At 28.4% G+C, this 14,378-nt stretch overlaps 2 protein-coding genes across 2 annotated transcripts; one reads left to right on the forward strand and one right to left on the reverse strand.

Annotated features, from left to right (window-relative positions):
* The first annotated feature begins 4,164 nt into the window (after positions 1-4,164).
* LOC108489556 (uncharacterized) lies at positions 4,165-5,166 on the forward strand. Its single transcript, XM_017794195.2, has one exon. The coding sequence runs from the start codon at positions 4,267-4,269 to the stop codon at positions 5,074-5,076; it is 810 nt and encodes a 269-aa protein (XP_017649684.1). The 5' UTR covers positions 4,165-4,266; the 3' UTR covers positions 5,077-5,166.
* Positions 5,158-10,325, reverse strand: LOC108489557 (phosphopantothenoylcysteine decarboxylase subunit VHS3). Its single transcript, XM_017794196.2, has 3 exons — positions 9,785-10,325; positions 9,218-9,372; positions 5,158-5,895 (listed from the first exon to the last, which is right to left on the reverse strand). Exons 2-3 carry the CDS (start codon positions 9,314-9,316, stop codon positions 5,443-5,445), a joined length of 552 nt encoding a protein of 183 aa, XP_017649685.1. The 5' UTR covers positions 9,317-9,372; positions 9,785-10,325; the 3' UTR covers positions 5,158-5,442.
* Positions 10,326-14,378: the final 4,053 nt, after the last annotated feature.

The raw sequence follows: 14,378 nt of genomic DNA on the forward strand, positions 1-14,378 counted from the left end.
AAATCACTTTGCAAATGTTGTTTATCTAACAACAAGCATACATTTTCTATCATCAAAAATCAAAATACACCTATATTCATCAATGACAAAACTCTAAACCTTTAAAATTTTGCAAATTAGTCCCTAGACTAGCTAGACTAAGCTGCAACGATCTCAAACACATAGAAATCATTAAAAACCGAGTCAAAAATGACTTACATGCACCAACGATAGATGGCAAAACTTGAAGCTATTTTAATAGTGTTTTATGTTGAAAAATTCAGCAAAGGAAGATGACAAAGATGATAGTCTTTGTTTTATCACTTGTTTATTAACTTAATTTTTAAATTGCCTAAACATCCTTTAATCAAACCATTAAAAATCACTTAAACCATGTACATAAATGTCCACTCAAATAAAAAATGGTCTAATTACCACATAAGGACCTCTACTTTAAAGTTCTATAGCTATTAGAACACAAGTTTTACATTTTACGTGATTTAGTCCTTTTTATCAAATTGAGCATTTAAACGATTAAATTTCTTAACAAAATATTCACACATTCATACTATCATACTATAGACCTCAAAATAATAATAAAATAATTATTTCAACCTCAAATTTTGGTCCCAAAACCACTGTTCCGATTAGACTAAAAATGGGCTGTTACAGAGAGTTCTCAAGATAACTTTTCAAAGGGTAAAGATAACTTATGTTATAAATGTGATATGAAAGATTATTGGCCACATATGTGGGGTATACCTAAATATTTTGTTTCTATTAATATTCTTTGAGAAATGATATGAAAATGTGGTAATGATTTCTATCATTACAAATAGGAAATATTTATCTTATTGGGTACTAAAACAAACCAATATTGTTCCAATATTTGGTCGTACAAAATTAGTCGAAAGCTCTAGAAGAGCTAATACATTAATATCTTGTGATAGTTAATCCACTAGTTTTAAAAGATATTCATAATGGATCTCATATTGAGATTGAGAATGAGGAAAATATTATATTTCATATGAACAAAAAAGTGGATTGAGTTATTAATTTATATTTATTTTATAATCTTTGTGATATTCTTTTGTCATCATCCCTATTAAAGGGTTGAAAGCAAAATATTTGACTGTGAAAGATCTACTTATGAGCAATAGAATAGGATAATTCTATCTAAAGCTTGTTATGATTGGATACACCTAAAGTTGCAAGTTTTTAAAAACTGTGAGTGTAACTCTATAGTATTCAAAATAAGTTCTCAATTAAAATTATGTGGTAAATATTATTGATAAGAACTTGTAAGAGAGAAAACTTATGTATGAAAAGTCATTAGTTATGTACCTATTGTACACTTGGAAAATAAGATCCACTCTCAAAGTTTTCTATTAATAGATTTTTGGGCATTTGAAGATTTTGGCATATTCCTTGAAGCGAATATTGCATATGATTGTTTAGAAATTATATTTATTTTGTTGACTTAGTGACATTATAATATTCAAATTGATTTAGATATTTTTAGCGGTAAATGACACAATAGCACTTATATGTTGATACAAAGTAAAAGGAATGATAATAAAATTATTAATTTGTTACAATTTAGTACAATTGAAACACATGTTAAAGTAAACCAGAAGTTTACTGATACAAATGGATTTACTACTTGGCGTGACCAATTAGACCATCCTGAATCATTTATGATGCGAAAATTAATTGAGAATTCATATGGACATTTATTAAAAAAACCAGAAGATTCTTTAATTTAAAAGAATTCTCATATGTTGCTTGTTCTCAATGAAAATTGATTATTAGAAACTCACTAGTCTTGCATTTCTGAAATGAATATGGGCTCATTCATACACAATGTGGATGGTTTTGGTATTATATGATTTTGTAGATGATTGTTTTGTAAATGCATCTACAAAATAATCACATATGCGTTATCAATTTGCAACCTGTCATTTGCAAGATTACTTGTTTAAATATTTAATTTCAGATCATGCAATTAAGACAATTCATCTTGCTAATACTAATGAGTTTATATCTCAATCTTTTATTGATTGAGTCTGAAAAACTTTTGTAAAAGTTTGTGCATAATGGTTTAGAGAAATTATTGATTAAACACCTCTAATTAATGTCTAAATCGTTACTTATGAGAACTAAACTTCCTATTTCAACATGAGATTATGTTGATTTACGTGTTGTACGCATCAAGCCAATAAGTTATAAATAATCCCTATTAAAATTGGTTTTTGATCAAAAGCTAAATATTTCTCATATTTGAATTTTTGTATGTGCGTATCTGTTCCAATTGCTCCACCACAATGCACAAAGATGAGTGGAAAGTTGGGAATATATATTAATTACAAGTTTCTTTATATTATTAGATGTTTTGAATGAATTTGAGATTCAATTATGACATGATTTGTGATTACAATTTTGATTCGATAGTTTTCCCGACATTAGGGGGAGAGAAACAATAACTTGTAAATGAGTTGGGGGGAGTAATTGAACCAGAAGTTCAATAAGGATAACTCATTACAAGTTAACTGTTAGATGTATTAACAAACTTAATGAGAATAACCAAGTGTTATATATCATCTAATATTTTAATTTGAATCAAAGTCTCAGAAGAACAATCAGTTGGAATAAATAATAGATTGATCGGTTCCAAGTATGAAAATTCTTCCAGATGGTCATATAGTGGAGGCGGGTGCTCCAGAAGAGACCCAAGACATAATTAATAAGTAAAACTTCAAAAGAGATTTAGGTACCTGAAACTGAATTTTAAAATAATGAAAATAAGAGATCTCGATAAATTATGTCAATTCGAGAAAATATGGAACCGAATAATAAAAGTGGTCGACAATGATTTTGTATACAATATTATTATTGAAATAATGAAATAAAAGGAAGATCTTGAATAAATCTATTGAGAAATATAGATATGGAATAAATTGATCAAAATATAAAGATGCAACTCAAGTACAATTAAATTTATGGAGTTTTTGGACCAGTAGCCCAAATATCTAAAGGTATAAAGCCAATAAAAGTGCAATTGAAGTAGTTTTGCAAAAGCAGAATATGAAGTTTTTCGATAAGTCCTAAAATTGATTAAGAAAAGATATAATATTCTTTTGTGGTGGATGCAATAACCTTTAGATATATTATTAAATTGACAATTCATAAAAGATTTAACCTGGTTTTTGTTACAAACTTTTATGAAACTGTATATAATAAAGTTTATATTAAAATCCTTGAAGGATTTAAGATGCTAGAAACATATTGAAATTCTCGAGAAATTATTTATTTATATGAATTGAAATAATTTGAACATATGTGGTAAATTTGACTTAGTGAATAGTAATTGAAGGAGGATTATAAAGTGATCCAAAATACCTATTTGTGTGTTTTTATAAAAGAATTGTGATTAAAGTTTGTTATGATTACTGTTGAATCTCCTGAAGATATCAAAATATATTTCCCCAAATTTCTCTCACTCATAACTTTTAAAAGAATGGTAATATAAATGTTTAGCGAATATATTCAAATAGCCATTTGAAAAACTAGTATTCAAGATTGAATATGTAAAATATGAGAAAATATGTGATGTTTTATGAGGGGGAGTAAATACGCGTTGCACTCTTTTTCCCTTAATCGAGGTTTCTTCCCATTGGGTTTTCCTGGTAAGGTTTTTAATAAGGCAGCATATTATGTGTATTATAGATTGTGTACTATTTTTCTTTCATTAGGTTTTTATCCCACATGATTTTTCTTAATAAAATTTTAACGAGGTACATTATCTACCAGTAGACATCCAAGAGGGAGTGTCATGAATATCTTATTAAGTGGATGTCCATCATGATCAAGATAAAGTTCTAATATTCTTTAAATTCTAATAGTTATTAGAATTAGATATCTACTTCTTTTATACTTCTTATGCCTATAAATAGAGACTCTAATGCAGTATTGTAATTATCCTTTTTAATCAATAAAATACATTATCTATTGTTTTCATATCTTATTTGTTCTTTATTCTCTTCATCTCTCTTCACTTTATAACAAGATAATTATTTTTGTAATTTTTCATAATTGAATAATTAAAAATATAATTATAGTTAAAAAAAAAACCTAACCGTTGATATCTGATACGACATGCAAACCACTACTGAAATGCTGTTATGCATAAGATCCACGAACCACCAAGTCTAATGCTGTCTCATCACACCCTCGTTTTAAACCAGCTCTGCTTTCAACTTTAACAGCTTTCTTCCTTTCCCAAATTCCATGGCACTTCCCATTTCAAAGCAGAAAAGCCACAGCCTGCAAATGGAAAAACAGATAATTGTTGATCCCATATCCTTGAGAGAATCAATATCATCGTCATCATCCATGGGAGAAACAAGTTTCAACATGATGTTACCTCCCATCGACGCTCCTCAACCCGATTCCGCCGTCCCTCATCCCCTGCTCCCTCCCAACCCCAACTTCTTCACTTCTACCGTTCTAACGCCTGCAACCTCATCTCCTCGGTTCCGCTCACTTCTGTCGTGGAAGAACTTGAAAAGTCGAAGTCATGAATCTCCTCGACAGGTCGACCACGAGGTGGTTGATGACGTCCGTCACCATGGTCAAGCCAACGACGATGGTTGCCGAAACAGCATCAACTTCAAATGCAGTGGCCTCTGCTTGTTCCTTCCAGGATTGGGTAAAGCAAAGGCAGTGAGGCCAAGAATGAGAGAAACCATTGGCATTGAGAATGATCATGTGACATCAACAAGAGTTTCCCTGGAAAAATTCGAATGCGGGTCCTGGGCTTCATCAACTTTGATACCCGACCACCATGAAGATGTTGATGGAGACTGCGTCATGAATCACTACTTTGATATGCCATTGGAGTTGATCCAAAATCTCGGCAACGATGCCGATTTACCTGTTTCCGCTGCTTTTGTGTTCCATAATAAAGATATAAAAGCATTTTCGAAATATGATTCAACTCCCACAGCAGCAACAGGCAGGAAATCGTACGATTCAGCTCACGGTTTCAGGTTCTCTACGGGCAGAGATTACGATGAATCATTGTTCAGTCGAGCTTAAGGTTTTTTTTTTTAGCACGTAATGTTTGATTTGAATAAAAGGAAGGCTTTACCCATATATGATGAGATTTCTAAAATCATGTTAGCAAAACTATCATATCCATTAACATTAATGAGAAGCGGCCGGAATCATACATTTTTTTTTTCAATAGAATCTTTTTTGCCGCTGTTCAAATACTTCTAACAGTACTCTAATTATGGAAAAGGAAAATGAAGTGTGATGATATATAATGCGTAAAAACATTAACCCTAAACAGCATCCTCCTCAATGCCTAAATAAAACATCACATAGTGTTAGATGAACCAGTTTACCTAAACCAAAAGGGTTTTTTTTAATGGAGGAGGCTTCAACTTATTTCCTAACAATTTACTTCTTCCTTTTCTTGGGTGGCTGCAGGGCTTCCTCATCTTCATCTTCTTCTTCCTCATCTTCATTTTCTTCTTCTTCAACATCCTCTTCATCCTCATCCTCTCCATCATCGTCGTCGTCGTCATCCTCGTCGTCATCCTCATCCTCATCCTCAGGGTCTTCACCATCTCCATCTTCATTGTCTTCGTCTTCTCCATTTTGTTCTGCCCCGGTCGCACCATCTCCCAGTCCTTTCTTTGGATTGTTCTTCTCGCTATTACCATTGTTGCCATAATCCCCGCCTTCCGAGGACAGCTCTTCTTCACCATCTCCAAACTCACCACCCCCATCATCGCCATCATCATTGCCGTCATCATTATCTTCCCCATCGGCGTCCTTCAGCTTAGGCTGGTTTTGGGAATGGTCACCCTTGATTCCAGGTTTGTTAGCCACCAGCAATGTAAAGGAGTTCTGAAACCAATCCCCAAAACATGCATTCACAGCAGGGTTTAAAGCAGAAGCTATATTAGCAATTATAACCAAGATTTTCTGAACCAACAAGACAAAGAGTACATAAAATCATAACTAATTGGGTCTTATCGGAAGATTAACGAAAGCCTTTGCTTTGATTTGTAAGAATCATACCTTTTACTGGCAAACTGTTTATTGATTAAAAATTATTTTTTTAAGGCAAAAAATTATTTAAATTAAATATTCTGTAGCACAAACCAAGTCTTGGGATCATATTCATATATCTGTACAAAACAGAATATATATATTAATTAGCTTCATTAAAACTTTTAGCTTTGCACTTTGGGCACTCCTAATACTACCCCTCCAATATATGATGTCTTGTTATCTATTCAAATGGAACTAGAATTTTTGTAATTTAGACATAAGTGATTTACACACACACACACACACACATATATATATATGTTTAATATATTTAAAATTATAAAATGTTTAATATATTTAAAACAATAAAACAAGTGGTCCAACAGACTAAGCTGAAGCTCCAACCTAACCAGAATAAGCAATAAATTTACTATTCAGATATGACCTGTGAATAACCCATGGTTTGGAAATTTTTAAAATCTCTTCTCCAAACTAAAATCATGCTAGGCTTGAAACTAGGAACTGTATTTATAAAATATTAAAATTATTTATATATTTTATACTTTTATAGGTCACATGGAATTGATGAAGTTCAAATTTTGAAATTTGTTAAATTTCTAATGACTACCCAACTAATTAAACAATCCATGTTGACTTACTATTTTATATATAAATATATAATAATTATAATAATTCAATCAGCCCAAATTACAATTTAGAAATAAATATTAAATTTACACATGAATTTTGATTTTGTGTAATTTTATACATTAAATTTCATTAGCAACAAACATAATTATTTTTATAACACCATTTTAAATTTACATATTGTATATACATATAATTATATTTATCAAATATAAAAATAAATAGGCATTATTATTTCTTTAAATGTGTGCTATTGAATTAAAATTAAAATTTTATATATATATTTAAACTATAATTATAATTTATGTATAAATTAAATATTCAATGTATAATTTTAGGATTTATCGTACAATTTATTTTATTCGAACTTAGGCCGGCAAGTCGAATCTACCAAACTAAATGGGTGATCCGGCCTTTTAATCGGTCTAATCTAGCATTAAGAAATTTTGAAGGAAAGGTGAAAGGCATCAATCCCTGAACAGCAAAAAGATTGGGCCCATTGGACTACAACTAATTGTGTGCCGGGTGGAATCAGGTTAGATGAAATGTCTTTATTTATTATTCTCTTTTTCCCAACTTTATTCGGCTTTACATTTGGATTTACTATTTATCCAAGTTGAAACCATATAAAATTAAAAGAATTCAAGTCTCACTCAGCCAGTCAGATTTAATTTATTCAATGATTTTTATAATTTTAGTATTAATAATAAATGAAATTTTCTGTCTGTTCCCTGTTAGTGAAAAGTTCACAAGTATCTCCCTTATAATATATTTATTAACAACAACAAAATAACAATGTATCGTTGTACTAAACCTACTTCGATTTTTTTTACTAATAATGGATAGAATCATATTTTTTAATAAATAATATTAACACATTAAATTTAACATAATTTGATCAAATCTAATTTAAAACTTAACATATATAATTATTATTTTTAAAAATAATATAACAAATAAATATAAAGACTGGATAAAATAATCTCTGCCTAAATTCGGATCGAATAGAAGAAGAATTTAATATCTTGCCAAGCCTATTTTATGGACGAGTAGACCGATTTGGGACAACCAACCATTGATTTTACTTGGCTTAAAAGCAGTTAAGATATTTTCTTAAATTATTTTTATTTTAAATACAAGTAAATATTTTTGACATGATAGTATAAAAAAAATTTACATAAAAAGTACGATTACTTTATAAAATTCAAAATAGTGGACAAAAGCATGACGTGGCACCTAGGATTTGACAAGAATATTACGCAAGGAATATCCGATTCATAACAGAGACTTTGACAATTCGAAAAATGACAAAAACGAAAAAGAAAAAGAAAAAAGACTTAGGACAGATGTTTTATTATTTTCCCAAAAAATCCCATTTATTTTTATTAAAATTTTTGAAGTTCGATTTTTTACATTTTATTTATAAAATTTTAAAAAACTTTAAAAAATTTTAAATTTATTTTAAATTTTATAAGCAAAATTATTGAATATCTCAATTTTTTAAATCTTAAAAGGTATGTGTCACCTACTTATGAATATAAAAATGTATCGTGTATAATTACAAAAAAAATAGTGTATCTATATTAATAATGTATACAATATATCATTTAATTTTCTATGTTAAATTATATTTTATGAAATTCAATTAAATAAACTATTTAACAAATTATAAATCAAAGTATAAAATATTTTAAAAGTCAACTGAAATAATTAAATTGAAGTTTCATATGCGACAAAATTCAAACTACCCCGAACAACTACAGTAAATATTTTCTCCATCTCCCCAACTAAAAAGCGCAAGTTAGCAAAATAAAATACTAAAAATTGTTTAATATATTTTATTTTTTGGTGAAATTTTAATATAGTTTTAAGATGTTAGTAAACACATTTTATCTTCTAATTTGAAAGTAAAAAGAATTATAAATAATTCTATATTTTATATTAAAATAAACTATGATTTTATAATATAATTATCATTTTTATCGGGAATAAAATCACGAAGACGAATAATCTCGTATTAAAACGCAACTCCAAAATCTTTACGTCACAAAATCTCGGTCCCCAACAACACAGCCACGCATTTAGCAGGAATCTAATGCAAAAAATTTCTGAAATACTTTTAAGAAAAAATCAAAGGGAGGATTTAACTTTTGAAATTTATCTTTTAATCTCCTTTTGATATCTAAATACACTAAACTATTAATTTTGTTTCGATTTATTTTGAAATTTACTTTTATTGAAGTCGATAAGTTTTTTTACATAAATAAAACGAAAAAATAATATAAGTATCCAAATGAAAGAAAAAAAATAGAGTGAGAAAAAAAATATGAGGGAAAAAAATTAGTAAAAAAAAAAACTGCTTAATAGAAAAAAAGGTTCCTAAATAAGGAATCCTACAAGGGCGCATTTTAGCAATGATCTAAAGCGAAAACCGCGAAACTCGTAGCAAAAAAAAGCATAAATTGAAGGATATGGTAAGCAAAAATTATAAAATAAAACACATTAAAAAAAATAAAGGATAGCTTACCAGAGCTACAAGGTGGGTATTGACAAGAGCCGACAAGAACATGGAAGCTAGAGTTTCACCGGCGCATGTTAGCGCGACGTAACTAACCGTAACCGCCATCGAACTGTGGGCAACTTCAGTATTTCACTACGGCCAACGATAAACCTAAAGGCAACCTGCACAAATAAAAAAAGCATCCGTACCGTTAGATCTAAGCTGAAGCTGTATCAGCGGTTAGATCTGTCACTTTATTCCTACAGAATATAGTACGAACTAGCAAAAGCAAAAGGAAATTAAGAAAATTAAGAAAATAAAAAAAATATTTCCCTAATAGTGCAAATAAATTAAAACAAAAAGGAAACAGCGGGAATTTATAAATTAAAAAAAAACAAAGTTTTCTTTAAAAGAAAAACACAACGAAGTCCCTTGAATTACGAGCAAAACTCGCCGGCGGAAAGTTGTTTTTGGTAAAAATTAGCTTTTGGTTTTTGGAAAAACACAATTCACCTAAAATTAATTAAAGATTAAAGAGAGCGTTAGGGAATTCGAAAGAAGAAGAAGAAAAAAGATGTGAGGAACGAAACATACCGAGAAACGAAGATGCGGAAGGCGGAGAGAGTAGATCTGAGGAATTGCAGAGCTAAAATCAAAAGGAAAGGAGAAAACAGAGAAGCTTAGGAGGGAGGCGAAAGTAGATCTGAGGATTTGCAGGACTAAAAGCAGAGGAAACAAGCAAAAGGATAAGCGTTCATTGTGGACCGTCGGATCGTGATCAAGGAGACATGGAGAGGAAGAAAAGATATAGCAGAAGCAAAAGGGAGGAAGAGAAAGAGAGTACTGGGGATTGGGAGTGACTGCCCGTCATTTTTCCCAGTCAGGAATCGGGCAAGACGGGCAGCTTACTCATCAATTCATCGTGTTAAATGACCGTTGAGTTCGGGCTGCCCGGAAATGAAAGTAAGGCAATATATTAATTAATTCAATTTTCGGATGTCATTTAATTAATTATGTTTTAAAAATTTTGGCTTTTTTGTTTAAACTATCTCACGCGTCCTTTACTTCCAAGTCTAAGGTTAGTTAAAAGTTTTACTTCAAAATAAATAAATAAAATGTTAAAAAATAATTTCGGATTATTATTTTCTAGCCTTTTTAATTTATGAATGTAGTATCCCAATTTCTATTTTTTATTTTTTTATATAATATCATATCTGAAATTAAACACACATCACGATTGTTATGAGACCCAAACCTTTCCCTTAATTTTCTAGCCTTACCTAGTAATGTGTTATTTTTTTATTTAATTTTTAAATTAATTTCAGTAGGCTAAATGTCAAAATATCATTAAACTGATACATTTTGTTGAAGTAAATCTTATTTCTTTTATGGGTAAATTGCACAGTTAGTCATCTAATTTTTAGGATATTTTCATTTTGGTCACCCCAAATAAAATTCTTGCAATTTTATCACTCAGCTTTTAACGTGCTTTCATTTTAGTCGTCCGAGCGTTAAATCTTTAATGATAGTTGACTGTACATACCAAATTATGTTTACACTTCCATTTTGGTCACCATCCAACTTATAGGTCGCTTTCATTTTGGTTACCTAAAAAATTATCATTTTTAATTTATTGATTGGAGTAAAAAAATATTAAGGATTAAAGTGAAAAACACTAGAAACTAAAATACTGCATTAAAAATTTTATCAAATTGTATTTGTTTACGGACGTTCTACATTTTTTCAAGTGTTGAAATTTTAAATTTCAAAACATCAAAATTAGTTAAATAAATTATTGAAAAATTTATTTTGATAAACTTAAAATAAAATTTTGAAAGGAGATTAACTTAATTAATTTTAATATTATAGTAACAAATTAGTTGACATGACCAAGGGATAAAAATTTTCAACAATTTATTTAATTGATTTTGATGTTTTAAAATTAAATTTTAATATTGAAAAAATTTAGAATTTTCAGCAATGAGATAAACAAGTATAATTTTACAATTTTTAATGCATCATTTTAGTTTCTACCAATTTTTCACTTTAATCATTAATGTTTTTAATCCGATCAATACTTAAAAAGATTCTTTTGTTGTTCAAAAAATTCTTTTGTGACCAAAATAAAATGACATTGAAGTTGAGTGAGGAAAATGAAAATATAAATATGATGTGATATGTACAGCCATCCATTATTAAAAATTTAATACTTGAATGATTAAAATGAAAATACTCTAAACATTAAATGATGAAATACAAAATATCATTTTAAGTGACCAAAATGAAAACACTTGAAAAAGTAGTCACCAATAGTTTACCCTTTTCTTACAATTAAATAAACTTTATTATGTGATTTTCTTTTAAGAAAACCTTTAATTTTAACTAGAAGTAAAAGTACTTTTTTATCAGTTGTTTTTCATGCTAAATTACTCATTAGGCATGATGACAGTATTCTCTTTTCAGTGATTTGGACAAACACACATAAAATAAAATAAAACCCTTTTATCCCTTTTTTTTTTTTTGAATTTGACACATTTCATAAAATTTATGAGTCATACAAGATTTAATCTAAATTTCTAATTTTGGGAATAAAATTTATATAGATTGTTTGTATCTTGAGAATATTATTATATAGTGGGACTTCTTTATAATAATTTACATATATAACAACATTTTATTAAAACAAGTATATTGTAAAATCAATTTTTATTTTTATTTTTACAGTTATAAATTATGAAATACATTTTTATTAAATTTATTTTCTATAATAACTTTAATAAAATCATTTTTATTCGTTAGTGAAATAAAAGTTTTAATATATTACTCCAATAAATTATTTAAATTTTGCAAAAATCTATTAACCATATTTAATCAAGTAAAATAATTTTTAATAAAAGAAATTTTATTTATAAATTTTATTAAATTTATTATCTAAATCTCACTAATCAATATTATTAATATTTTATAGTTTTTAATTTGAAAATTAAAAAGTTCAAATATGATCTCAAAGGTTGTCATAGAGAAATCAAATATTGTTATGGTTTTATAACAATTATATCTCTATAACATCCAAAATTTTGAAAGAGAAACGAGGATATTACGAAAGAGTTATATTTTAATTTCTTCTAAAGAAATGTTAGTTTTAATTAAATTCGTAAAGAATAGCTCTCCAAACATGAGGAGTGTAATACCCTGAAAATCTTTACAGTAATACATTATCCTTGATATAATAAAATAAGGAAATAAAGTAATAAAAAGGGAAGTTTTGAGTTATGGCAACATTGGGAAGTAAATTATGATATCTTGATTTAGGAAAGGACTAAATTGTAAAAGTTAGAAAAGTTTTGTTGCCTAAGAGTAAATACTCAAGACTTAAAGGGTTAAAGTGTAAATATGAAAAAGTTGAAGGACCAATAGTGTAAATATTTTAAGGGTAGAATGATCTAGAAACTAAGGAAAATGGATGAATTAGGACCAAATTGAATAAGTGAAGAACTATGAGGGACTAAATTGCAATTTTACCAAATTAAATGATGACTCAAGGATGGAATTCTAAAAGATCATGAAGGGCAAAATGGTCAATTAGTAAGAGAGAGAATTCTAGAATGTAATGATTATGTTAATGATATTTTAAATTAATTAATTAGATAAATATTATATTAATATTTTATGAGATATTTAATATTATTTTATTATTATTTATTTAGTATATAAGGAAAGAAAGATGAAGAATTTTCATCATCTTTCCTTTCCATGCAAACTAACGTGAGAGAAAGAGAGGAAGAAAGAAAGTTTTACTTTCTTTACAATTTGGTCCTTTTACCAAAAATTCACCATTTTCACCCAAAAATCAAATGAATTTCCATAGCTACCAAGAGAGAAAATGTTAAGGAGAACATGGGGAGTTAGAATATCAAGTTGGATTCAAGAAATAGAAGCTGGAGGAGAGAGAAAATCAAGTTAAAGATTGGTATCAAGAGAATAAGGTAAGTACATCAAGATTTCAATATGTTTTTAAGTTTGTTATTGTTGATAAATCATGGAAATAATGTTATAGTAGAGTTTTATTACATAAGGTCCTATGTTCTTGATATGTTAGTGAAGAGAAAATAAGAGAAAGTGATGAGAAATGGTGTAGAAAAAGAAAATAAGGGTGTTATAACATGGTAATTAATATCTTGCACTAAAACAGTTATGGACAGCAGCAGTAGTCTAACTTTGAAAAATCACCATAAATTGTATAAATTGAATTAGAAGATGAAAAAAATATGGAATTAAATCTTAATGCGTCTAGTTTCTCATAGAATAAACAGTGTAAGCAATGAATTTGTAAATTTTGATATATAATGAATTTTGTGAGACAAGGTCAGAATGAATTCAGGTTCCCCTGTTCAGACTTTGAAAAATAATAAAAAATTAAGAAAAATAATTAGAGGCTTAAATTTATATTTATAGAATCCTGAATGAGTCTAGTTTTATTAGAAACAAACTAGAACATCATTTGAATTCTGTAAAAGGAGATAACTAATTTTAGTGAAGAAGGGTCAGAACTGTCAGACAGCAGAACAGGGTGACTTTAATGAATAAACTGTACTAATTGGCTAAACCAAAATTCTGAAAATTTTATGATAAGAATACATGTGAGTCTAGTTTCAGGAAAAATTAACGGATCTTAATTTCGGTTCTGTAGCTTAATATATAAATAATTTAGTGACTATGACGCAAATGGACAGCTTTGAATGTACATATAAGTAAATAGTGAAATTATTGATAATGTTACTTGTTGTATGTTATATAAATTAAGGATGTGGAATGGAGAGGAGGAGGAGGAAAATATGTATGAATATTCATCTAGCATGGCTAATTTGCATGTTTTAGGCTCGGGGACTAAATTGAATAAAAGTAAAATTTTATGGGCAATTTTGTAAAATGTCGAAATGACTAAATTGCATGAAATAGATTATTTTATTATTTAAATTACAAAAATTTAACGAACTTATCAATTTAGTTCAAGATCTGGGAAAACATGTTTTAGGGATTAAATTGAAAAGTGTTGAAATTATGGAAAATTTTGATATTTTATAGAATTCATGGACTGTTATCAATATATATGAGAATAATAGTTGGAAATAAGGATTAAATTGCAAGAATTTTACTTTCCTGTCCCTAAGGATGGAATCGTCATTAA

Source organism: Gossypium arboreum, chromosome 10 (assembly GCF_025698485.1).
Source record: "Gossypium arboreum isolate Shixiya-1 chromosome 10, ASM2569848v2, whole genome shotgun sequence".
NCBI lineage: Eukaryota > Viridiplantae > Streptophyta > Magnoliopsida > Malvales > Malvaceae > Gossypium > Gossypium arboreum.